This window comes from Solea solea, chromosome 16 (assembly GCF_958295425.1).
Source record: "Solea solea chromosome 16, fSolSol10.1, whole genome shotgun sequence".
Taxonomy (NCBI): domain Eukaryota; kingdom Metazoa; phylum Chordata; class Actinopteri; order Pleuronectiformes; family Soleidae; genus Solea; species Solea solea.
The window spans coordinates 10529809-10557783 of NC_081149.1; the positions used below are offsets into that span (position 1 = coordinate 10529809).

The 27975-nt window shown below is 42.4% G+C and overlaps 1 protein-coding gene across 2 annotated transcripts; it reads left to right on the forward strand.

The window, feature by feature from the left end:
• Positions 1-43: 43 nt before the first annotated feature.
• lasp1 (LIM and SH3 protein 1) lies at positions 44-27975 on the forward strand. Of its 2 annotated transcripts, none has more exons than XM_058652904.1 (7): positions 44-341; positions 8788-8882; positions 13745-13829; positions 19254-19361; positions 21715-21853; positions 23473-23570; positions 24444-27975. In XM_058652904.1, exons 1-7 carry the CDS (start codon positions 273-275, stop codon positions 24615-24617), a joined length of 768 nt encoding a protein of 255 aa, XP_058508887.1. In that variant the 5' UTR covers positions 44-272; the 3' UTR covers positions 24618-27975. The 2 variants fall into 2 exon arrangements, with proteins under 2 accessions (XP_058508887.1, XP_058508888.1); XM_058652905.1 differs by having other exon boundaries at positions 23476-23570.

Genomic DNA, 27975 nt, shown 5'->3' on the forward strand with positions numbered 1-27975 from the left:
TCGGACACGCGCGGACGAGGCAGAGAGGAAGGGAGGGGGGAGCCGCGAGAGCGCGCTTTCCGTGTCTGGTTAGTGGACTGACAGCCAGCTGTGTGTGCAGCTACAACGACAACAGCAACCTCCTGGATTTGCCACTCACAACTAGATTAGTGTTGGCCTACTACTGATATATGATCGCGAACTATAGCTAGTGTTTTAATACTCGACGGCGCACGGCTACAGTGAACGGCATCGGCGGTTTCCGCGCTAGCACAGACGAGCATTCCTCCAACATGAATCCGGAGTGTGGCAGATGTAAACAAGTCGTTTACCCCACGGAAAAAGTGAATTGCCTGGACAAGGTAAGAACGCGGTTAAACCGGCTCGCTTTCTCCCCCTTTTCTTCTTTCAATAAAAACACCCCGCACGAGTCTCGCTAACCATGCACTATTGCACGGACTTGTCCCCGCTCCCCTAAAATGAGCGATTTCACGTATTTTTTGTGAATGAATTGAACGCACCATGAGAGGACAGGTATTTCGCTAGCTGCCATAGCAATCGGCTAGCTACCGTCTCTGGGAGGCGATGGCAAAGAAAGCGGAAAGGGAACACATATCTCGCATAATGTGCACATTTTTATCACTTTATGTATTGATATTTAAGTGTGTGTATATATATTGACTTTAACAAGACTGACTTGAGGTTGTGGTTTTGTTTTACCCTTAACTAGCACCGCGTAGTGTTTCCGACAGTCGAGGCATGGAAGGGCCCGGTTAAAGGAAACTGATATGTAATACCTCCTCATAATCCGAGAGAGCGAAAAATCCGCATAAAGCGATTTCCCATATAACTATCCAACGATAATGATGTTTTGCAACGAACATTTAAGTCAGATAACCATTATTTTAATGTCCACCCCTGTTGATAGCAGCGTGGACTGATGTCTGTCCAATTCACGAGCTAATCCAAGTCAGGGATGATCAGTTTCTCGTTAAAGGCTGTGGACTAATCTCAGTCGAGGTGGTAATCTCATCAATCGCACCCACAGTGAATTTGTCAGTCATCAAAGTGACACAAGGAATAACTTGAGAAAGCACACAGTCAAACATCCATCAAGGCCGCCCTCTTTCCCACACTCCCTTATCTCGCAGGGTTAACTGGTGTTTTTTTGAAAATAAAATTCTTAAATCTGTGTCTAGATTACCACCAAAATGTAAACTTTTCTTTCTTGGACCTTCATCTACATTCCCAGAAAATGTAACCCAACCATAACCTCATTAGTAGAAATAATAATTTGGTGTTACTCTTCAGAATTGGGGCAGGTAAAATGAGACCATATTGTACTTATTTGCTGTTCTCATTTAGACTGTAACTTTGCATCGACAAAGCACAGCACCACGAACTTTAACTACCAAGATGGGTGGAGTCTGCTTTGCCAGATATATGTTTACACAGTTTTACAAAAGCATGGCTTGGGGCAAGTAGACAATTCATCTAATGGATGTCTGAACAGTTATTGAAAATCAATCCTTGTTGAGATGTACTTATCTGGTGGGGTTGACAGACAAGGAAGGTGGAGAAAGAGCACATAGAGCACATTATCTAAAGTAGCATCAGCTCTTGATTGGATGCATTATGGCTCTGCTGCGGTGATGTGTTCTTGAATGCACCATGACTGATTTTTTTCCAAACTGCTTCAGGCTGGAAGTGATTTTTCCCAAAAGAACCCCTCTCTCTAGTCTACGTACAAGCAAATTTACTAACATTACAAGATGTGTAAGCCTGCGAGAAGCCTGGTATTGATATGAACCAAATTGCCACAAGTACTCAGAGAATGTGCTGGGGAATCTGGCCTGTAGCAGTGCATTCCAGCAGACACTCCCATAAAACGTGCTTTGTCAGAGGCCCGTTGTACTGTCTCCCTTCTCTGAACCACTTACAGCGGAGTAGCCTACCGTCTGTCTCTGCTGCCATTCTGCATCAGTGCTCACCCCTTCAGATATGCCAAAACACCCCACCCCCACCTCCACCAACCCGGCACATGCACGTTTTCATTCCCGTTTGTGTAACGCAACAGAGCTGATGTTGGCTGAGGTTTTTTTCCACATGCTAGGCTAGCTCAGGTGAAGGCAGCAGAGTCCAGCACTGCTAAATTGGTATTCTCTGATGATGAATATCTTTACCTGACTGTCCTCTTCTACAGTATAATACACCTCTGTGCAGAGGCTGAGCCACAGAGGCTTGTGTGTTTGCCAGCTTCATTCCACTAAAGCAGGGCTGGGCCCAGCTTAGGGGGTGGGTGGCTGAGCACATGCAATGACAGGAAGTGAATTTTAGTTGAACATTGGTGGCACTTTTACCGTGTCGGTTGAATGTAGGATTTTACAGCTGCATTTTTGGCTTAAAGGTCAGCCTTGTATCCGTCACACAAGATGTTTTTTCTGCTTGTTTAACCCTAAATGGATGACTGCTGTTGAGCTGCAGCCAATAAATCATATAGTAAGGAAGTAGGAAGGAAGCCTATTCTGTTTTATATACCAGTGTCTAATAAGCAAGTCAGATTTGGTTTATGAGGTGAAATGATTGGTATGCATGTCGCTTTAAGATTACTGACCATTTTCAGCACTCAGGAAGTGTGTATGTTCAAGATAAATGGAGAGATTTGTTTAGAGTGGTTAGGCATAAAGCTCATCTCTCAACACTCTGCTGTCTGCTGTGTCTGTGTACTTATTAGCCCCATGTGCTGTCTGCATGGTGTAGGTCTGCATTACAGGGCCTCTTTCATTCTGCAGGCAGAGACACAGTCTACCAACACCACTGAATACGATCCATGTTCATTTATAGTGAAATACGTCCAGCCATCGCAACATGTTGGCAGATGTTTTAGACTTCAGCTTGTGATTTCACAAACCTTTGGTAGAGAACTAAGCCATGTCGGTTAAATGCTTATCATATCAGACGATATCAAATCATGTCTCATATTGGCAGTTAAAATCAACTAATTTAATGTTGTGCATCAATTATTCTGCTGTCTTGTTTTTGTTGCCTTTTAAACCTCTTTTTCAAGGGAGACTATACATTAACAAATGTCATATTAGGATTGCAAGATAATTTCCTGATACTGCGGTTGTTTTACATTTCCTCCTCTGTTTTGAATATATAGCTTGCTGATGTGTGTCCTGTTGGTTTCAGTGTGGCCTTTCTGGTTATAGAGTGTGCCCCAATTGTTCTGCTACTGCCTTTCAATTCCAGGAAATTGCTCAAAAGGGAGGTTAAAGTTTAGACGAGTGCTTTATTCACATTGAGTGACTCTGTGCTTTCTTAACTGAAAGCAACAGCTTAAACAAGTAGACTGTGCTTATAAGCAGACAACTGAAATTACATGAAACCACTAAAGCTTTACCTTATATTACTTGTTGTTGTTACTGTATTCTTTATAAATTAAATTTCACCACTGAACCACCCTTTGTGCAGGCATTTTGAATTAAAATCATGAATATTTTACCAGTGGTTACTGAAGTTAAGACTTATTTTTGTATAATTTAATACATTTTATCAGATGGGGGGGAAAAAAGAAAATCAGCTAAATCAGTTGTTGAGTTTGAGTTTACTTCACACTACATTTACCCAGATTATTCTGAGTGCTGATTCATGTTGTCCAAATGCTAAAAGAGGTGAGAAAATCTGTCCAGCCGCCACCCATCGCCTTGCTTTGATGACTCACAGTCACAAACGCGCGTTACCGTCAGAATCACCATACCGAGTGGCCTGGTGCTTCTCTTTTGTACATTTTTGTCAGAAACAAATGGAACAAGTGTATGAGCTCTGTTTGTTTTCCCAATATAGTATTTTTATTTCTATTTTTGCTACAACTTCCATTAAGATAAAACGGAAGACATGTCTCACCTATATGATTTTACATGATTGGGTGTTTTTATTTAAGTGTGTTTATACAGATGATTTGTTATAAGGCATTTCACTGTTATTTGAATGTCTTGTGTGTGTTGTTAGGTGGACACGACAGTCTGTGGTGTTTTGGAGAGTGTGTCAAGTACATACTCTGCTCTTGTGTCTGTTCAAATCACAGTGTTTCTGCTCAGCAGCAACAGAAGCCTCTGGCTTTGGTGAAAATTGAAGTCATCAGGTAGTCTTATAATTAACCATCATGCATTAATGGCGTAGAGTTTCCTCTATTAACACCAGCCAGATGTCGGCACTTTGTCTTTAGGCATGTTCTGTCTCACACCAGAATAATCTCTCACACTCGCACATAAACAGAGTTAGCTGCTGTAATGGCCCACTCAATGTGTTTGTGTCTCTTTTGGTGTTCATGGTCTACTGTTGGTTTGGAGAGATGGTTTCAGTCCAAGAGCCATCACAGCATATATCAATCTGTGGTCCTAATCAGCCTTTAAATTTATAAAGCGGTGGTTTTGACTGAAGTTAATTGCTTCTGATTTGACCAAGAGTGTCTTAGTCATTTCATCAGGGTCCCATTGGATGTCCTTCAGGGTTACATGGTGCAACATTCCTCTGATACTTAATTGGGTGGTTATTACCAGAGGACTAGAGAATGCAAATTAATTTAACATGGGTTATAGATCCAGAAAAGTCATTATATTGTTAGTAATTTCCAACTGGCATAGGAAACATCAGCAAAAACCATGTAAATCACCAGATCTGCAAACCATGTGTGTTTCTAACTACAGCTATTACGATTATTCAAACACTAGATTATTTGCCAGGAAATGATTTAGCAGTTATTATGAAAGTTGTTTGATGAATTTAAGTGTGCTCCTGTTTTCAAATGATGATGATGATAATAATAAATAAGGTCCAGTTTCTGAATTATAAACACTTGCTATTGTGCTCAGTCTTTGGTGGTAGTACATTAAACTGAATATCTTTGGGTTTTTGAGAGATAGATTTATAATTTGGACTATATATACAGTGCACATTTCACTATTTCCTGACAGTTTATTAACCCAATGCCTAATCAATTAATTGATCATGAAATGTGTTCACATACAGCCATAGTTATCAGTAAAGGTCAAATGACAACAATGTTTTTGTAAATGTGTATAACTGTTGTTAGTGGACTAGAACTAGTGAGTAATGTGCCCTTTAGATTACAGATTAATGTTGACACAGGAAGTGGTTGACACGACAGGCCTGCAGCATTTTCAAGCCTTAAGCTGGGCACCTAATTGTCCTCTATCAGTCTGTAGTTGATATGTGTGGTCAGAACATCACCAACCGTCACTCTGTGGGATTTCTGTGCAGACATGCAGTCTGAAATCCCTCTTGTAGCTGCAGGGTTACTGTCCAGGCCAACTTGTTTCTGCTTCTCACCAAAAAGGAGCTGTGAGCCTGACTGAGCATTTTTGCTCCTGATGGGCTGAAATGCATGCATCACACGCTGAGACACATAACCTACATAGAGTGGTGTATACACGTACACAGACACAGCCATTATAGTTTCACCCACATGTGTACACATTGACTAGCGTGTCCTTGAGATGTGCTCATGCAGGGAAACGGTGGTGTGTTTTTGTTTTTTTTTGATGGGTTTCTTTATTTCCAGAGCTCTGTCTCTGCAGTGTCCTCATTTTCCATCTGACTGTCAGACCCCAGTGCCTGGGCACCAAAGAGCCAGGTTTTCTTGGAACAGGACAAGGCTAACTGCTGGATAGCCTCTCTAACAAAAAAACTATGGGCTGTGTTTTACCCCACATCTCCCTCTTTGTTTCCCTCTGGCATGCAGTCATTTGATGCTAGATCCCATAATAATGGACTGAATATAATCCTACCAAAAACCAGATATTCAGATTGTGACTTGCCTAGGTGAAGCTCAAATGGGTGGTGGTTTATTCTTGGCACTAGAACGTGTCTGTATTAACATCGATCCTGAAGGATCCAGTCATGCGTGGGCAATGTTATGGACGACTGGTTAGATTTGGCATGAAACTGTATATTGGATGCTTCCGCTGTAACCACATTAATTTAACCACATATTTGGCTTCACCTGCTCTGTATTTAAAAAGACACTGATGTCATGTTTGTTCACAAGAACGTGTTTATTTTTAAAACAAATTTGACTGTAAAGGTTTGCGCTGCTGAGTGAAGTAAATCTAAATCCTTTATGTTAATTTGGCAGAGGCTACTTTTACATCAGTGTTTGGGTGCTGAGACGTGTAAAAATGCTGTGAAACTGCCGCGGGTCAGTGGATTTCAGCTGAGGAGGTGGGCTGTAATGCGTCTTGGAGATAGATTGCGTTCATACATGCTCAGGAATGTGGCTCCATGTCGTCTGCAGACCATCTCTGAATGTCGTGTTTGTGATTGGATCACTCGGGACTTTATGTATTACCAAGTCTGAACGTGGCCTGTGTTTCACTTGCCTGCATGCATTAGATATTATCTGGGTGATTTACAAATACTATTGAATGTTTAGCCATACATGTAGAGAATACGCCTGCAATGCCAGAATGAAGAGCTGAATAGTGGTCCTTTGAAATTGAGAGGGAAGTGTTTAACTTTTACTGTTGGCAGTAAGGTGAACTGTGGACACATGCAGCCCTGCCTGCTTTCAAACGAGGCCTGAGCAATCATATCCCAGTGTGTACTTAGAGCGGTGAGTCTGTTACTTCATCTAAGGGGCAGCCTAGAAGGTTGTTATCCATGTGAAGGTGGGAAGATAATGAGGGTTTTCCCAGTGGAATGTGGGTTAGCAGGTTGGATGAGGCTTAGGAAAGGTTTTCTTAACAGTTGAGTCTTGGTCTCTGGAACAGACCACAGGTCAGTGTTTATTTTGAAAGCAATACCAAAGTCCAAAGTCCACATCAGCTGATAGACTCACAAAAACCTAAAAACCATTTGCATTTACACAAATCCTCTGCAAGGCTTAGACTTACCTTTTTATTACAGATCCGGAAAATGAGAAGTCGGCTGTAAACGGCTGTAGTGGTGGAGAGTATCGCACCATACTGGGCTGCTGCCACAATAGTAGATGCACCAGTCAGCCACCACAGCTGCAAGTCAGCTGAAGCTACAGGAAATGGAATCTGTCTGCTGTATACTGTTGTTTGTAATGGGATTTGCTATTGCAGTACTGGCCAGAACAATGGAGAGGGAGAGCAGTGGAAAGAGTAACAGAAAGTGTCCGTCGGCAACTCCCTCAGGCCTTGATCCGACTTGGATGTGGAGTGTGTTTGGCTGTGGATCACAGTTCTACTCCCCAAGAGCCCGCACTTGGTTGTTTCTCTTTTATTTTTTACGAACTTCACAACAATATTGCTGCCTCACAGCAACAAAAACCTGTGTTAAACACATAGACTTGTCTTTTGTCAGTGCTTACCACTCTGTGTGGTCCATTACATCCAGACAGAACTGACAATGCTGCTCTTAAGACCAGAAGCCTGAAGCCATATTGTATGCCATTCACTAATGGAATGAATGATGTCTGAAGTGAAATGTGCATTGTGCTGCCTGTTTAGTCATGTTTCCATACTTAGTGCTGCGTCCTCTGTCCATCTGCAGCTTCCACAAACATCAACATCCTACTGGTAAAGAGTCAGCTGTGAATCTGTGCTGTAACACGTGTTACCTGTGTTATCACAGCACCTTACCAGTGCACAGAGAAATTATAGACATTTTTTTTTCCTGACAGCATCACTAATGTGTTACCCTGTGGAATCAAACCTTCATGATGCTGCATATGTTTATAATCCATACGAGATGTTATACTTTGATGTGCAGTTTTCTCCTCTGTTTTCAATCATAATTCTGTGCTGTTTGTATATGAGATTAGTGTTTTGTGTGTGGGCAATTGGTGTAGAAAGTGATAAAGAGTGGGTGAAAGAATGAGGGATGCCGGAGCACCCCGAGGCCATGTTAATAAGGACTCACTCTTTCTTTCCCTCCCATTATTTCTTTCCCTCTCCATGTCTTTGCACTCCTCCCTCCCTTCCCTTGATGATAGCAGGAGCAGCCAGATCATTGCTTCACATTCTGGCGCGTTCTCTCTCTCTTGCCCACCCCTCCCCTGCTTGCTCCCTTCCTCTTGTGCTCTCCGGCTCCTTCCTTTCATGTTTCCTCCCTCCCTCCTTCCAGTTTTCTCCAATCCTCCCTCCCTCAGTTCTTCTTTGAAACCTCAGGCCACAGATCAGCCCAGTGCCAGGAGAGGAAAGGAAAGGAGGCGAGAGGGTGGGTGGGAGAGAGGGTGGTGAGGAAGACTGAGGCACAGCCTCTTGTGAAGATGGACGGTGTAGCTACAGAAACTTGTAGGCCTGCAGAGATGAACAGACAGGGAGTCAAAGGGTGGCTCTCAGATTGAGCACAGTCTGTTGCTGTGCATGTACAAAACACAGTCTCATTTTCAAGTATAACAGCCAAGATCTCAGTCTAATTGGGAACAGATTAGATGGCAAAAATGCGCATGGATGCTTGACGATCACAAACGTAACAGCTCCTCTTCTGTCTTCCAAACCATTGAGTCAAACATATTTCAGTTTGTTGGTAATAGAGGAAGTTTTGTTTTTGTAACTGTCCAGTGTGGGTATATTCAAACTGTTTCCCCATTGCTTCACCTTTTAACAGTCAATCTTCTTCCTGTCTGCATCCAGTGTGTCTCCCTGTGAGAATAAAAATGACTTTTTATTCATTTAGTTTCCCTGTGTGTGTGTTGGTTAATGTCTGTTATTGTGTGTTCGTGATTGGTATAGTCTCCTATTGTGGGAGACAGGTGGAATCAAATGTCTCAGATCTCATTTCTCTCTCTCTCTGTCTCTCTCTCTTTATTTTTGACAGTACTGGCATAAAAGATGCTTCAGCTGCGAGGTCTGCAAAATGACTCTAAACATGAAGAATTACAAAGGCTTCGAGAAGAGACCATACTGCAATGCGTAAGTTGTTCCTATCTTATCATTTCAGGTTTTATGCAACACTGGATCAGCATTTATCCCACAGACACTGGCTGTAGTGTTTAATCTGTCCACAAACTGAAATAGGACTCTCTAACTGTGTGTGTTTGTGTGCATGTTGCAACCCAACTACGGCCCCTCTCTCCCTCCTCTTCTGTTTATCTGCGTCTATTCCAGCTCCCCCCTCAGAGAGCAGTCCTATATGTGGTGTGGGAAAGTGCCTCACATCCTCCTCCTCCTCCATGTTGGGGAAGGGGAGGGGAGGGGGGGTCAACAAAGGAAATTCCTAAAGTTCCTCTACAGTGACACAGGCGGACACTTTGAAAACTAGCATGTCCACTCGCGCTTCAGCACATTGTCTCACACTAAAGGCTCATCAGGAATCCTCCTCTCCCATTACTTAGAATGATTTCCCCTCCTCTCAGTGCATGTTCGTGAGCATGAGTGTATGGCCTGAAAGGGAATGCAGAAGGCGTTGCTTCATGTTTTGACAAGCTCTTTTTGCATGTTTTTTTTCTCTCTCCCTGAAATGGCACTTTATTGCTAGGGAATTAAATCAAGACTTGTCAGGCTATTATTGTCATTTTGTACTCTCGTGGAAACTCCATGGTAGCAGACGAGCTTGTGGTTTGCCATGTTCTATAACATTTGGCTTCCATTATGATTAATACCAGGAGCGAGTTACTTGTCTATATAACAGATTTCTTTTTGTTTTTAAAGAAAAGGCACATTTCAAGTGTTCCCCAGTTACAAATTTGCCCTTCTACTTATATGTACAGGAGGGATAGTTTTGTCTTTGTTTCTCATGCATTCACTTATTGTTCTATTTAACCAATCTTTGCCCTCACTTTCATACACAAGCACAAAAACATACTGACAATGAACCTCCCTGTTAATCCTCCATGTTCATAATAATTCCTTAACTGTGATACTAAGACTCAAATTGCTCATCCTGCGGAGGCACACAGACGTTCTTGACCACAGGTTTTTAGCAGAACAGGGAACCTAGCCTAGAGTTATTTGGTCAGCTATCCTGTAAATCAGTTGTGGATATTTCAGGGTTTGAACCAGTGTGCTGAAGCAGCAACAGAGGGTCAGGTGAGGTTAGCTGTAGCTAATGAGATTTAGGAGAAGACGAGGAGGAGGAGGACAGCAGTCGTCGAGCTGCTGTGGGAGAGCCAGTTAGGGCAGAAACCGGTGAGATCACCCAAAAAAACGAGTTGTATAAGTTAACATGTAGCTAACACAACATACAAGCAGAGCGTGGCTGATGGATTAGGTGTAGTAATAAATAATTTCCACGTTAAAGAAACGTTTCTAAAAATGTACTGTTCACACACGTGAACTGTAAAAAAACAAAATCACACAATTAGCCTTTTTGTAGCAGATATTATATAGGTTGACATAGTTGGGCAAGCACCGGTGTTGCTAATAAAAAGCAACGACTGTGTGTGCCAATACCAGGAGCCTACTATTTGTGTTACTAACACCTGTGTTTTTCCTTAATGGTTTAATGCCTCACCGTGACCCTGTGACCTCTACATTAAGGCATTAACTAGGGCATCATGATAGTCGCTAAAATGGAACACCGCAATCTGAACAATGCTGCAGAGGAAGCAGTGAAGACCGTACAACCACACATGACGTCACCTCCTAGTGAGACTTTATACAGACTTAAGTGGCTTCTTCTATTCCCACTCTTCTTGTTCCCACTCCCTGAGCCTGCAGGAGCAAGGCCCTTCACTGCCTGTATATTATGGCTCCTTCCGTTTGTTTAAAAGCAAGTCATGTTCAAGTAAACATCATCAGTGGAAGAGCCTCCCGCTTCAGGAAAGGAATGCTAGGATGAAGGCTGCGATCTCTGTTATTATTATTCCGTGGTATGACTACTTTATCATTACTCTATATTTGGCCCTCGTAATTGATATAGGAGTGGTTTGTTTTTCGCTGTATTCCCATCCACCTCTTCCTTGAGAATCTCATCCCTGATTAGGTACTAGAGTCACAGAAGGGGCTTGTGGGAGATGTGGGAGGGCAGATAAGAAGACGGTAAAATTCTTCAATTCCCCTGAAGACTGTGGCAGTCATTACTTGGACACTGCCTTACTGATGGATGGTGTGATATCAATCAAGGCAGCTATGTGTCGGCATTTAAGCTCGTCACACAATGTCTTGATTTGGGTTTGTTCTTCACAGTTCCTGCTGACTTCCACTTCCACTCCAGCTTGAATCCAAGATGAAGTCATGTGTTAAAATGCAGTTAATGAGTAACCAGTCAGTGTGTCACTGCTCTTTTGTTTGTACTGCATTCATGTTAAGCGGATCAGAGACCTAGTCATTTAGTAACTTCTGATACAACTGATAATACATTTTTGCCCGTCATGTCGACCGACTCTTCTCTGTGGTGTGTGTGTGTGTGTGTGTGTCATCATCTCTTCAGTCTGAATACTCTGGTTTCAGTTGGATATTCTGTACACGCTAATGAAAATGTTCAACCTGAATGATGTATTACAACCTTTCCAGGTCTTACAGGGTCAACTTTTCCACATCTCCTGGTCCTACAATGCAAACAGACCTCTCCTCCTGCACAGTAGGCGGTTTGTGTGTGTGCATCCCTGTATGAGTGTGTGTGTGTGATTACACATGCGTGGCTAACAACCTTACTCCTACACCCCGGCCATGCCTCCCCTCCATTTTGATCACTCCCTATTTTTAGAGTTCACTGGGCTAACTGTGTTTGTGCATGTGTCACCCACTCCTGTCTGCGACTTATTACCTTGTTATACAACATGACAGGTCGTGGAGTGTTCTTCTGACTCATCCATACCGTCAAAGACGCGCACCAAACCCAAGCATGGTCTGGTTCCGCACACAGACGACGCATTGAGATGCCACTGAGTCACAAAGCTCGTATTATGTGTGCAGCCCTGTTGCAATCTACTGCTCATCAAGAGCAAGGACAGTTTGAAAACGACAGCGAGGCTGTTGACACAGATGTGGCCGAGCTGAGCTGAGCAAAAGTGTGTTGAAGCCCTACAGCCTCTGAAACATACAAGCAGGGGTTTTCAGGCACAGTAAAGCTCTGTGACAGGAAGTGTGTTTGACCACAGGCCAGCCACACCCAACTCCAGAGAAAAATGAACATATATTACCAGTTTGGTAGCTTTGATCAAGGGACATCCCCCAGAAGGAAAAGATACCCTGTCAGTGGACTTGCCTATATGAGTGCTTCAAGTATACATCATAAAATGTATGTTCAGATTACCTTCATATAGATGTAGCTATAATGTCATGCTAGTTGGCCCTATTGATATAAAGATGGGGTCTTACCTCAGTTATAATTGTTTATCAGTGTAGCCGGACAACAGTACATCTCTCAACAATGAAATCATGACCTTATTTGAATTGTTTTTGCATCGATCAGCTTGTTAAACACCCTCTCGGGATCACTGTCCAACAGAAAGGCGACATTCAGATGTAATGTTTACATAAAGAAAATTCAAGCTCCCAGTTTCTGTATGCGTGTGTGACCTGCATGTGTCTGGCTCGTGCTAGCAGGAACAAAGTGCGTTGGTTTGTCATGGGTTCACAGCAACTTCTGCTCTTTTCTGCTTCCCACTTTTTGTTTTCAAATGATAATATTTAAAATGGCAAATACTTCATTTTTCAACATGGCTTCATGTGAAACACATCACCTTTGGACTGTGTATAGAGTACATCTATTAAATATCCTTGGGATGAACTCCAAGTCAATGTGTTTATGTGTTGTCAAGAAAACCGTAAACATATTGCCTAAATGGGTTACCCAGAGGCACGGATTGAGGATTTTTCAGGTCACCCAGTGCCCTGCAGGCAGGCTGGGAACTGCAGTTCATATTAGATAAGCTGTGACGGGGCTCTTCCCCTCCTGCTGGATGTAAGCCATATGTTGTAACTGCCGTAAGGACCACACTGAACTGGCCGGCACCGTTACTCGTTGACCTCAAGGCTGCTCGAGCACAGGAGCCTCCGGTTTATAAAAACACTGCCTTATGCTTTGCACGTACATCAGCAAGTTAGGTGATCAATAAGTAGCGTGTGATGACGAATGGCTTTTGGAGCGAAGCTAGGTGTGCTGCATGTGTGCATGGAAAATGTGCATTTGTGCTTCCTTTTTGTATATTTACGTTTGTCATATTTGTTTCAGACAGAGCAGTGGGAGGTCGGGTGGTTATGGGTCTGCGACTGTCAAGAAACTTCCCAGCATCCATTCAGAAAAGAGATTGGTCCTTGTGTTGTGCTGAAGGGGGCTGCCCATGACATAATTTACACTCACCCACTGTCTCTTTGACCCTGTTGTGTCTGCTGCATGCTGTTCCTCTTCCTGTTATCCCTATAGTGCCGTGCCCATCAGTGTGTGTGTGTGTGTGTGTGTGTGTGTGTATGTGTACTGTATGTGTGAGCACTTGGAAGGATTTTTCCACACCTGCTATGGCTCGCCTCCAAAACTTTGCAACCTTGAGGCCCTTTTCCCCCACACACAGCCCCTGTCTGCACTTCCTCTTTTTCAGACTACCATGGCTCCCACTGACGGACCATTGTGTGTTCTACTGACATGCCTTTTGTCTACAGGGGCTTCTAACTCAACCTCAAGACCACCTTGAATAACAAATGCCCTACTACGGGCCCACAGACTGCACACTGTTTGAGTTATGGTGTTTTTTTTCTTAGAGTCTTGGCTTGAGCGTCACAGTGGGAGTTTGAGCAAATACTGGCATCTGCTTGTGTGTTAGTATGCGTGTGTGTATGTGTATTTATGGTTTACTAACGTTCTTTACTGGGTTTTTTTTGTGCTTATTTCACAGACACTACCCCCAGACAAAATTCACCTGTGTGGCTGACACTCCAGAGAACCTCCGCCTCAAAAAGCAGAGTATGATACAGAGCCAGGTAAGTCTTTGTGCTTGTAGCTACTTGTTGTATTCACAGCTGTACCAAATGCACATTTACAAACACACACAGTTTGTCCACACCTTGGCATTGTTTCACAATGGAGGTGATATAAAGATATACTTGATTTGGAAACCCTGGATTGAGTTGACCCAAAAACTGCATCTGGCTTTAAACACCGTCACAAAACCAAAGTCTAATTCTGAACCTAGTTTAGACAATAACTTTGTGCTCATGGCTTTAAGACCCACCTGTTGAATAAGTCGAGTGTGAAATCAATTCACAGTGGAAAAGTAGGAAAGGGTTGTGTGGGAGCTGCGAGGCCATGGAGTATTATTTTATTGTAGTGTTGCAGTGTAGCGCAAGATTGTAATTGCATTTATTTGAGTGATTCTTTGTCCCAGTCCAGTGTGGTAGGGACCCTTCACTTTCCAAGCCAACAAAAATGCACTGAAATATGAGGAGTGCACTTTAGATTAAATTGAAAAAGTATGGAACTATCAAATAGAACATTACTTAAAACTTTTGTAACACTTTTCCGTTTCCTGTTATCACTAGCTGAGACACAATGCGTGTTACACAAGGAAGCATTGCAGTGTTATTTATGTGTATTACACTGAATATAAGAACCTTTAGCTTTGTAATTGTAACAAACTGAAGAAAACCATGCCTTTCAGTTGCATATTTGAATTATGTTTAGGACCAGCCTGAAAGTTTGCCTTATCAGAACGAGTAGTCCAGAAAATGTACCATTTTTCTATAGGAACTAAGTGGTGTTAGTTTGGGGGAAACCAAATTAGACTTGGATTCTTGTATCTTTGGATTTCTTTTTAAGCTCAGGGTTTTGGTTTTTTTTGTCTACAGACTTGAAACAAAACCTTTTGTCAGATTTGCTGCCTCTATTTTGGCTGACTTCTGTTGCTAAACTCCAGAGGCTGAGGACAGAAGAGCTTACACACTTTATTTCTGGGACAATCCTTCCATCAGAATGATGTATCCATATGTATGGTGTATCCTTTGTATGCCTTTTTAAGATGGTTTCAAAACAGGATTACAGCTCCATACATAACACTTTATTGGCTCAAAGTGCAGTAATACTGTAGCTAATGTACTTTTTTCCCCTCAGCATTTTTTGTTGCTCTAAATGGACTGTTTATGGTTCTGATTTTTTAACTCTAGATATCCTTACCAAAGCTGTGCTATGTGAACCTTACACGAAGACCCAAATAGATTCTGTGAGATTAAAAAAAACCCTCCTCGGACCAAAAATATCCATATGAACTAGGTCATGTGTTATTGCCTTAATAAAGAGGCTCTGACGGAGAGTCAGAGCGTCTTATACTCGACAACAGACTTGTAACAATGTTTTTTCCAAGTGTGGTTTCCTGTAGTTAAAGGAAGAATAACGATTCACAGATAGAGCGTGTTTTAAAATGATGCTTTGTTGCAGCAGACTAATCAAACATGAAGGCTGCCATGTCAGGTTTCACTTCTCCTATTATGTTTCTTAGTAGCCAAGGAACTTGTCTATCAATGTGATCTCAAAAACAACCACAGAAGAAGCCACATAATGCATGTTAGTGGAAAGCCAGACAAAATAAATGTCAGTTTCCCAGAAAATCTTCCATTCACATAAAGTCATTTTCAGGCCTCCAAAGTGTGGAGGTCCCACTGAATGATCTATGGGAAAAATGTTGAAATGTTGTTTTCCTCAGCCTGTAATAGAGGAGTGAGTTGTCCACAGAGTAGGCGGGGCTTATGAAAGAAGGCAGATCACTCATCTTATCTGAGTGTCGGTGTCAAAGCTCTACACGTTAGTCTGGGAGTGGGGGGGTTGGTATTGGGGTGAGTGCATTGGTCATAAGGGCAGGGAGATAACTGAGGGATTGAGGGACAGATGGTGTTTATCTACATGGATTGTGTGTGTAACAGCCCTCCCATCACTGCCTACAACACTCAACCATACACCAAGACACAGTGATCAAATTCATGGTAAACAGTAGCCTAATATCGCATAAGCCTGTCATACACGAAAGATTTTTGCGTGATTAATGTGGTCATGAATGTTGCAGTTGTGTGAGAACATTAGTCGGTGGACACGAATGCCCACAGCTTTAAATGAATGGCCTAAAATAGTATAATAATCAATGGTGCTGTCGACTGTAATTATCTTTGAGTAATCCCATTATTTTCTTGCCTGTGAAAAAGAAAACTGTGACCCTTTTTGTGTCCATGACTTCCGTCCAGGCTACTACGGAGTGAATATGACAACAAATTTGCTTAAAATATTCTTTTAGTTGCACAAAGTGTAGAAAATGAGCTGTTGATTAGCGCCCATGTAGAGCAGGTAACTTTTAAAGAATTGATTAAATGATAAATGAATATAGAAACTCAAGATGATGCACTCGAATTACACAAATATATGTAGAACCGAGCCTCTAGCACTGTGATGGCTGTTTGCTGACAAACACACATTTTGCAAACAAGTTGACTGTGTTTGTGGATAACTGTGGACAACTAACACCATACCATTGCTGCTACTTTGTTGCCACGGGAAACCTATTGCTATGGTAGCAGGGTAGAGGTTTGTCACACCTCATTACAAGACTTTGCAGGGGGAAACAGAAAGAAACAAGATGGAGAGAGGGAGAGAAATTAAGAAACTGGAGTGAGCAAATTTGGGAGGAGGGAGAGCAATGAGGCGCACAAGAACAAGGGAAGAATAAAGAAGAGACAGGAAGGCACCAAAACAGAAAGAGGGAGGAGTGCAGGGGGAAAAAGGAAGAGATAAATGTGAAATCCCTCGAGGAAAGAAAGCCAGAGGAATGCAAATAGATGCAGATAGAAAGATTATTACGAGGGAGAGCTCTGGCTCTATGGGATGTCTGCATCTGTTGCTGCCGAAGCAGTAAAATATGAATGAATGAAAAAGCAGCAGCGAGAGGGACGGCAGTGTGGGTGGGTAAAGAAAGCAGGGACATGATTGGAGGAGGAGAAGGTGTTGCATGGTTCCAAGAAGACAAAGGAGAGGAACTGGCAAATGAAAATATGGGGGAGACAATATGGAGACTGATGGGGGGAACACTGTGAATGAAGGACACATTAATGTTCTTTGTGTGCATGCTTGAGTACCATTGAATTGGAATCATCGATTTGATTAATCTTGGTCTTTCGGTGGACTTTCTGCTAGGAGGTGACAGCAGATCACACTGCATCACACACTGCATCACAGCCGTGTCATCACAGGATGAGAGGAGGACTGGTCAGCACTGTGTTTAGCAATGTCAGACATCATGTGGGCATTGTGGGAGCGGATGTGCTGTAAAGCGAGGCTCTTTTCTTAGAGGAGGGCAGGATTCAGTGTGAGGGGGTGGAATCGAGAGATTTGTCCCTGTTGAAATGTCATGACATGTGTCAACAAGGCCTGTAGCACAAAAGCCAGAATGTGTCGCTGGCTCTTTGGGTTAAAAATAAAAACACTTGCCTGACTTTCTGTTTCGGGTTTTGTAGACTGGTGAATGTAGTTGTGGGTTTGAGTATTCTGCCACAGGACAGCGGTGAGGTTGGACATCCATGCATTGTTGTTTCTGATACTCATCTGACGCTGCATGGGCTGGACACTTCCTTCTTTGCCCTTAAGGTCAGAGCAGGGTGCGAGGGCTGGAAACACACACACACACACACACAAACTAGTTGTCGTACACTACCTCACACTTCTGACCTTATATGGTTGCTGCCATGTCCTGTATATGAAGCTGTCACGCCCCTGCAAACAGGAAGCAATCGTCACCACAAAAAAACTCTGATATACGTGCATTGGCCAACCCAACTTTGCTAGCACATGAACACTCCATGAAACACATTCAAATGCAAGTGATAGTTTATGCAGAAGGAAAACACTAATTATTTCTGCCTCAGAAAGTGTTTCTGTGGTTTGCTGTGCTCATCAGAAAATAGGGAAATACCGCTACTGCTGAAATATTGCAACACATTCACCCAGCACACACTAGAATACCAATGTCATAATGCCAAAGAAGGTTTGAGGTCATTTTAAAATAAGTTTAAATGGACCACTGCAAAAGGTGAAGGTGTCATTTCTTCTTAGAAACAAGAAAGTGTCTTTTTCTTATTCTTACATTGAACATCATTTTTTAATTTGTGCCTCAATATTACATTAAAGGAGTAGTTCAGAGTGTAGCTGTGTGAGATATTGACACATTACCCACGGCATCTGTAAGATGGTCACTCTGTCTTACTGATGAAATGGCTGCCAGGAAGGACAGAAGCTACAAAAAAGCTTGCTTAATAAAAATGTATGCCTGCTTAAGGCTTCTCTGATATCTTAAGAATGTGTTTGCCACTTTTTCTTGCCATTAGACCGCCTTTTCTGACTGGAAACATTTGTAAATCACTCGTTGTCCTGCATCAGTCCATACTGACATCATGGCACATCGGAGTTGTTAATCCACGAGTGTCTCCGTCAGTAAGATCAAACATGTTATCTTGTGACTTAGATGTCAGAAATCCTTTGTTTGGATTAACCTACAGTAAGTGAGGCAAACAGCAGTAGAGCAGCAGGTCCCGTGGCAAACTTCAGTTTCCAGTCATAAAATGCTGTCTAACCATGTTTTCACTTGGCGTTTGTTGGTGCCATGTGTGTTCCAGGCACTTCAGGTGTGGACAGGGCACTCAAGTCAACTGTTTGTAAGACCACACCTCAAAATACCAGAAATATCCCTTTAAAAATGCTGGCAATTCCAGGTCATTTGGACATGATTCTTCAGTAATAACTTGCTGTTATGTTTTATCAGCTTGATATCGATACTGTATCGGCTGTAAATGATTTAAATGTGTTGTATTATCGCTGAACGTGTGGTCGATGGTGAGAAAAAGGACCAAACCAATACTGTAAATAGGAATAATGTGATTACAGTAGCATTTTAAAGTCTAATAAAATATAGGCTAATCTTTTAAGGCAATCGTCAGCTAGGAAGTAACATCAGCAGAGTGTTCATTTGACTAGAGGTGACATTTAGGGCTTTCATGTTAGGTATCTAATGGTGTCAAGCAGCAATGAAGTCAATGGTATAAAACATTTCCCTGCTGCTATAAAAGTATTTTATCGGGCCAACACACAGCTCATTAAAACGTGCAACAGATCCATTTGCCGTTTGCCATTTTCAGATACTGGGGACCCTGATGCCAAAGAAACGGTTGATAAAGCATTGTAATCTTTATTTTTGAAGAAAGCAGTAGATGTGTATGTAAAGAATGTGTCTACAAATAATAATAATAATAATGATGTTTCCATCTTGACAAACAAGAACACATTGAAGCTGTTCATTTTGACAGTTATTCATTTTTTTGGTGTTGCATTTTTAACCATCTCTTTTGCTTCTGTTGTGGTTAAATTTCCTACTCCAGGTTCTCTACAAGGAGGAATTTGAGAAGAGTAAAGGAAAAGGTTTCAGCGTGGTTGCTGACACGCCGGAGTTGCAGAGAATTAAGAAAACTCAGGATCAAATCAGCAATGTAAGTTTCAACACATGCACCACCACCACCCACATGGATGGTGTTCATCTCATTTCACTCAATCACAACAGAAGAGCACAAAGATAAAGTGTTGTTGGCCTGGTATGAATTTATTGACTCTAACCGCTTTTAGTAAAAGTTCATTGATTGTTTCTGAAATTCACGGAAAAGGGCAACTGAGAATTAGAGATAATCAAAGCCAGCTTTTGGCCAGGTCAAGCTAATCTGTTGTGCAAGTAAAAGACCTGGCAGAATACAAATGTTAGCACTTAGAGACTTACCAGTAGAAACTAACAGCTTTCAGATTTGCTGTTTCTTAAAGAGTTCATTGTTCCTGAGATCGGCCGCACTGTCACCATCACGTCAGCCCCCAGAGCTTTACTAGATTAAGAAGCAAAGCTTTATCGTGTTCTTCATCAAGTCTTTGTTTCTCATCCTCTCACTGAGTCACTACCACTAGTAAATGTCAATGTCTCCTCTTCGTTTATTGTAATAGAATTCCCCTCAAATCCCTTTCTGCGTGGACCGATGGCCTCCACGCTGCCTCCTCTTTCCCTCACCTCCTGTTATTGATCTGCGATTGCTCTGTAAATACAGAACAGCGACGGAGCAATGCACTCGGTGTTTAACCTGTGTCTCCAGACGGTTTAATTCAGCGGTAAAGGCTTTTATTTGCATGTGAAACACACTCAGTCAGACACAAAACATTCATCCTTACACAAGACCGGCACCGGCCTCACTAATGGCATAATTAGTGTGGAGGGTGATGGATAATTACTGCTTTCGTGGGATGAAAGATCCTGCGTGACTGAGATCAAGGGACTTTACTAGATGGTTGAGCGATTCGCGTATACATTACGTATTTTTGGGTGCACACAGACGAGCCACGTCAAGACAACAAGTGCATTCTGTCATCCTGATAAATACGTCATCTGACTGCTGGCATCCACAATCAGTGTTGAGGGAATCGCTTCAGATGAATGCCGTCCTCCCTGCTTGTCGCTCTTTCCTCGTCACTCGGAAACAAACCAGTTGATCCGGCGACGTCTCCAGAATGTCAGCAATGTGGAGCCTTTTCATTCACGTCCACTTGTCTACCAGTTCACTACAGCAGCGGTGCTAGACGATTCCCGTAAAAAAACCTGCTCCTTCAAAACAAACCTGAATTATCATCTTCACAAACACACACACACACACACACTCTCTCACGCAGCATATTGCACTTGAGAGCAGCCACTGTGTTGCAGTCACTCACTCGCTCCACTGTCTTTGCACTAACACTCCGTCATCCCATCCAGTCCTGTGAACACACTCCTTGTAAATGCTGCCGGCACAGTGGGCTCTTTGAGCGGAGACAGAATTAGAGTTGTAAATCTTGACTGGGACACTGTGAGTCAGTCTGGTATCAGCCTGGTATTAAGGGGGACGGGTTATTTAGCGTATTCATAGAGCAATCAGTCAGACTCGGCTCCATCATTGTGGCTCTGTTTCATGTCGTGTCACTGAATGCTGCCTTTGTTGCACCAGCTACAGAAGTTAAAGGGGATCATGTCATCTTCTTTCTTTTTTTTGTCACACCTATAATTCAAAAAGCCTTTAATTCTGAAATGGAGTAATATGGGTGATTAAAGTCACACTTTGGTGTATTTAGTCATATGATTGCGCACCACTTTGTCCTTTCAGTGTTTCCTGTTGTATTTAGGTGGTTTATTCTGTAGTCTGTTCCCTTCTCCCCCTCGTCTTTACCTGTTCCTCCCTCCATGATGTGTCATTAACGGTTGCTATGCAACTCTGAGCACACACTACTTCCGGCCGCTGAGATGTCATTTCCTGTCAGCATCAAGGTGCTTCCTGCAGGCTTTGCTGCACGTTGTGCGCCCCACCTTCATCTCCACAAATGCAGACATGTTGGAGAACAAGTGGGAGCCCCCTGGTGGTTGAAAAAAAGAACTGGAGAAAAATACACCTGTAGATTTATGCTCTAACCTAAATATTTTTTTTCTATCTTGCAGTGGGCAATAATTTTACTTGTAGAGGGGGGTTTATATGCGTCTCCTGTATTATTTTTTTTAAACCTCAAATATATAGAAATTATATGCTGACCTTAAATAAATAACAATAATAATAATAATCCTGCTTCTTATCCAGTTCCACATTGTTTTTAATGATTTATTCATGATATTTGGCCGAATTAATTTTATAATGTTCACTAATGTCAAGTTATACACATAATAATTCAAAGCAAGGTCTTAAAATGCCCTACATTGAATCTGGTGAACCAGGAGAAATCCTGTCGTAGTTGAAGAGGGATTCTCTATCTTTTCTGTGAATCATCCTTGTTTCTCTCTTGCAGATTAGGTACCATGAGGAGTTTGAGAAGAGGAAGATGGGAGGAGAGCCCCCATATCAGCCAATTCACCCCAGCACTGATCATTTTGAAGAGGCGGCAGCAGATGGGCGTGCTAAGGCGGGAGGATGGACAGCATCTAAGAGTACAGAAACATCTTTAAAACATACACATTTATTGGGAATGCCCCGAGTGTCGGATCAGAGCTAAACTGGGCTTTTTTTAATGCATGGCAATCATACGGATCACCTCTCTCTGATCGTTTACTCCAGCTACTGAGCTTTCCACATGCTCAGAACCTTCATGTAGCACAGCTGCAGACTGCAGCACGGGTTTATTTGAGGTAGACGCATTGTGGCTCTTCCCTCTCTGCCTGGTGTGTTGTAGCACTCAAGCGCACACACAGGTTTTGTGCAGCTAACTCTTCTTAGGAAACGGCATTGACTTTCATTCATCCGGGCAGTCTAAACAAATCCTTATTGCTAACGTGAATCATAACTAGTTAATGCCTCACCCTAACCGTACCACTCTTTATTTCTTAGTTTAAATATAGTTCTGCCTCATTCGAGCCAGGCTTCGGTCTCCATGAGAACTGCTGGTCCTGACAAGGACAGTGTTTATGCAAGAAAATGTCCCTAAAGAGGTGACAAATACACATGTTCAAATATCAGTAAAGTATCAGAGTAGACTTGGTTATTGGCAGATACTCTATAGCGAAAAGAACCGGTTGGGATATGATCGGCTGAAAGGGACATCCCTGCTCGCTGTATTTGTAGGGAGGATGAGGAAAACAGGGATGGACATCTCAAAACCTCCTTCTTTCAGCTTTTCCCTTTTAAGGGTTGCAACGGATCTTCTACCTCAAAATAAATCCATCCATCCATCCATTTTCTACCGAGGGTCGCGGGGGATGCTGTGCCAATCTCAGCTGACATAGGGCGATAGGCGGGGTACACCCTGGACAGATCGCCAGTCCATCGCAGGGCCACTTACAGAGACAAACAACCATTCAACCATTCACTCTTACCGTCACACCTACGGTGTCCAATCTACCTAACATAGTGGGAATTTATCATTGCAACAAAATCTCTCAAAACATTCAATATATAAAGTTACTTATTTGTACAGCGAGTACAGTATGAAACTTTCCCTTCAGTTCTCATGCCTCATGTTTGGCTCCTTCACTGCCACAGGCTGCATGAGCTCACTCCACTCAGGGATCTTGGTTTTAACTTGTTCATCGACCTCTTCTCTGCGCTCAACCCACTCAGCTGCTGCAGAAGCTGCTGTGTGTGTGTGTGTGTGTGTTTTTCACGAGAGTAATTCATTCAAAATGTTTAATTCATCGCTCGAGCCAAAAGAAATTGTTTGTTCAATCTCCGACCGGGGCAACATCGAAAGTAATGAAAGAGAAGCGGCATTTATAAGGGATCACGTCAGAAAGTTACTTCCAAGTAATTGGATGAGTGGTGTAGCTGCAGGTCTGCATCTTAAACACAAATGACTCACAGCTAAACACAGCTAGGCATTGTTCACGAGGTTGGGTAACAGGGAAATCTGGAGCTGTTGGATACACGTATTGACTTGCCATGTTTTTGAATTCCTCGCTCTGTCGCCGTCTTGCAGGCTGGAGTAAACACACCTGGCAATGACTCTGATTTCAATGTATGCGCTGCAAGTTCTAATTAGCAGTTAGCTGCTGTCATTAGAGGAAATGTTTGCTGCATATGAATTTACCCGCCTCTCTCACCTCTGTTTTACCAGCAGCTCACCAGCCCCCTGCAGGACCTCAGAGCTTCAATTATGACGCTCCTCCTGAACAAGTGAGCCAGGCGGCCGCTGGCCCTCCTCCCAGTGCCGGGGTAGGTCCCCCTCGTTTGCTGCATGTGGACTGAAAAGACGGATTGATGAATTTTAAAAACTAATTTGCAATTTGCTATTGCAATTTGCTCAACATTACAGAAAGTAATGATGTTTGCGACTTTAAAGATTAATGTTAACACGTTTGCACAAGCGCAAGAGGAGAACACCTGTACATAAGTCAACAACTCAAACATGTTATTTTAAATATGTTTTATACTGTTCAACTTTCAAAGTTGACACACAAAATGTGTTGTTTGTCGTTTCTCAATAAAACTTTTAGTTTTTCTTAATTTTAAATTGTTAAAAAAGTGATGCAGTAAAACATGCAGTAAATTGGAAATAACTGCCAGGTATTGAAAGTTATTCTGGAAAAATGGGCAAAAGCACTATTACATTTTAGTTACAGGACATTTTATGACCCCTTTTATGGTTAAAATAAGCAAAAAAAGTATGAAATAAGCTATTTTATTTGTTTCAGAACAGTAAATATTTGCTGGACATTTGTCGGAAATCTGGTTGAACAAGAAATATTTGTCAGTAAATTGTCAAAAAGCCTATGAAGTGATCAATCTGTTGACCAAAGGACTCTAACACTGATGCATCTAGATAGCACTCGACAGATCATTCAATAATGAAAATCATCATTGCATTTTATTTCAGTTTTATTCAGTTTAGTGTTTTTACAATGACATCGATACCACTTATTCGTGTTGGATATCCCAGCCTTGAGGATCAATATAAGTCCAATACTGAATAACATTCATCTGTGCTGCTTTGTGGTGATAATGTGGTGTCACACTTCTCTCAATACATTTATGATGATGATGATGATGGGGATTTTTACTGACTTGACGACGTCTGTGTGTCCACAGAAGCGGTACAGGGCAGTGTACGACTACTCTGCTGACGACGACGACGAGGTGTCCTTCATGGAGGGGGATGTGATTGTAGATGTGCAGCCGATCGACGAGGGCTGGATGTACGGGCGCGTGGATCGTACCGGCCAGCAGGGCATGCTGCCTGCCAACTATGTGGAGGCCATCTGAGTGAGAGGAAAAGAAAAAGAGGGAGGAGGAGGTAGAGAAAGGGAGGGAAGGAAGGAACGGAAAAGCCCAGTGCCATCTCATTCTAATGCCGCTTTCTCTTGATTTTACTCTTGTTCCTTAATCTGTCCTGTGAGAATTTGCCCGCCCCCCGCTTCCCTATTCTGCTCTCACTGTTCAGCGTGCCCACCAGACACCCTCTGTCTGTCTGTCTGTCTGTCTGTCTGTCTGTCTGTGCCGACGTCCGTCTCTGTTCTGAATGTGCCATCATCGTGTCATCTTCATCCTCTTCCTCTAACCCTGGCTCCACTCTCGCGTTGTCACAAGTGGAAAACTGACAAGTCTTAAAAAACTAAAGCTCGCCAATCAGTACGTCAGGGAGAGTCATGGCGTGTTGCACAGCTGCATCACAGCTATAGCACTTAAAACAACCCTGACGCATCATGCAGAAACAAAAAATGTTGAAAGCCCGACTTTTTCCCACATCTGTAGACATGATGCTATGGAGGAAGTGAAGTTTGACGTGTGGGTGGATGACATTCATATTATTTGTTGTGTGTTTTCCTTTCTTTACTTTTTGCAGCGTGATCTTGGCTAGACTGGAAACACAGTGTAGAATCTCAGTCAGAACCAGCCTTGAATATTTTGGAACTCGTGTACATTCCTTTAACCCTGTTGCACCCAATCAGCGCCAGTTTTCAGTCTTAACAGAGAGGATTTTAATATATTTATAGACTGACACACACACACATCTCGCACTCTTGTGCTCAACGAGGCACCACCCGTGTGTTTAGCACTGCATTGTGGGTATTGTAGTGAAACTGGAATAGCAGCCTAACTGAAGAGCACCTCCTGTGGCTGCTGCCTTTCTTGGATGCGCCGGGTACAGGAGGGATCAGGGAGAAGTTAGGGGAAATTATGAGTCCACGTCTTGCAGCCACACTGAATGCACCACCTCAGTTGGTGTGGATGTTCTGTCTTTACATGTTTATTTCTGCCTCTTGCAGCCTAAATGCCTTCAGTCCTCACGAAGAATCACAAGGAACTATTGAAGAAAGGTGACGGGAACAGGAACAGTCCCTTTCCCTTTTTGCTCCAAAATTTGAATCAAAGAGAACACATTTAAAAAAAAAAAAAAAAAACAGAAGGCCAAGCACAACTGTTATCTCAATTATTTGTTTTTATTTTAAATTCATTCCACTGTTTTTTGTGAGGGAACATTCCAATATATCTACCCCCCCCCCCCCCCATTTAATGTAATGGTGGAACTTTGCCTTTGGTGAATGTCTTTGTTTTTTTTTCCCCCTCAAGCTTTTCTTCATTTGCCTTTTTTTCTTGATATTGTTTTTAAAGGAAAATGTTAGTGTAATAAATAAATAAATAAACCAGCTACACAATTTATGAATCAAGACAGAGGATTTTCTGGTCTTGTGAAGTCTTAGTCCTGAGTCACTTGTGGGATTTATCGGCCTGCAGTTTTAAGCCAGAACAGTGCTGGCAGCGAAATGCTCCCACATTAAAAGTCTCTGACCAAGTCATTAGTACTGCTCGTTATTCAGGAGCTTCTGCAAAAACAGTTTGAGAAAGACGCTATTAAAAAAGCCCCTGGAATGCGGTTTTATTCAATGCTATGGCCGTTCAAACATTTGAATCCCATTAATTGTCATTTATTTTTGATATTTGACTAAAGCTTTTTATTTTATGACCAACACATGCAGAAAAAAAATCAAACATTGAAGTCACTGGTTGCTGAATCATTCCTCCGCTTAAATACTGTATTTCTGTGAGGACGTCGTCAGACTTTTAGAAACATACTTGACCATCTCTCGGTGGTGTAAATAGTCAAAAACATTTGTCCATGACCATACCGACCTCTTCCCCCTTTTTTTCCTCACTGTTCCATTCTCCCTTGTGATGCACTGTGATTGTCGGACACAAGCGATCAGGGCAGGTGTGGTGTTTCTGTGGGGTGGGGTGAGGGTCTGGCCCGTGGATATTTCAGCTTTATTAAAATAAACAAGGCTCTCACTATGTAGCTAGACAACATTGTACAGTTGTATATGAATCATACAGTGGAGTTAGGGACATGTTTTACAGGTCTTGGTGCTCTGGGCCTGCAGATAAAAAAAAAAAGAAATTAAAAAAAAAAAAGCGGCTCATTTTTTTTGTTTGTGTGACTGTGGCAGAGGGGGAAGCTTTGTGATCATAGAAGTTGACTCATGGAGACGTTCAGTGTGGTGCACGTTGTCAGTTGATGATGTACATTCGTACGAAAAAAGAAAAATATGTTTTGCAACTTTCTAATGTGATAAATTGTGACCGTGCTCATGAAAATAATTTACTACCACCTCAAACTGGTAAACAGTCTGCCAAACACAAATGAATGAACACACTGTACAGTATGAAGGCCTGTATTTTGCATTGAGCTAGTTTTAGTTTATGTGCAAAGCAGATGCTCCATCATCAAACTGTCACTCGCGTTGGTGTGCTTCACTTGGACTTGGAGGTTTCGCTTGAAGTGACTCAATCGATGTTCCTGAATTGTGATGTTTGCTCGGGTTTAATTTAATAACAAAGCTACTCACACTCGTAGCCTCTGTATCCATTTAGACTTACTGTTGTCCCGGGTCGTCGTCGATCCGCGTGTGTGGCCTGGATGAAATAGAAGCGTGGCCAATGACGGTGTGCGTCATCGTGTAAATGTGGCTCAGGATGGGGATTTTTTTTTTTGTATGTGAAGGCAAGGTCAAATTTGACCGCGTGATGATGCAATTGTGCTTGGCTAGGGGGCGACAGAGAGCAGCAACCGCATTGCTCTCGATCTCTCCCAAACTGTGAGGCAGGACAAGTTGTTTGTCTGACCTGGATAATACTGCTCTTCTGCTCTGGCGTCATTCGTCTACTGAACCGTAACAACATATCATAACCCTGTTTCTGTTCAGTCTCTGTCTAGTATCCTGTCCACTCATCTGCTGCCATCCCTCTTTCCTGCAGTCTTCATCGCTGGCTCCTGTGCTTCTAGTCAAACCCCCCCCCGCTTCTATGATAATGGTTATATACTGTAGACTTTGCAGAGTGAAATCATGTAATCCACATCTGCAGGTTTAGCATTCAGACCAATTTTGTGCATTCCATCTTTAAAATCATTTTGTTTTTGATATCATTTTTGTTATTTTTTAAATGTAAAAAAATAAAAATAAAGATACCGTATGCATATTGACCTACAGTACATGTGTATTCAAAACTCATACTGGAATACAAACTCGGAACTAAGGACCTGATATCATCTCTTGTTGCCCTGTTACAGCACTTCAAATTTTACTTATGATTCTGCAGACTCAATAAAATGTCATTTTTCTCA

Bases quoted from the DNA above. Each gene is read 5' to 3' on its own strand.
- lasp1 (XM_058652904.1), top strand. From the start codon at position 273: ATGAATCCGGAGTGTGGCAGATGTAAACAAGTCGTTTACCCCACGGAA. The intron at 342-8,787 runs GTAAGAACGCGG...TATTTTTGACAG, and splicing joins AAGTGAATTGCCTGGACAAG to TACTGGCATAAAAGATGCTT. The intron at 19,362-21,714 runs GTAAGTTTCAAC...TCTCTCTTGCAG, and splicing joins CTCAGGATCAAATCAGCAAT to ATTAGGTACCATGAGGAGTT.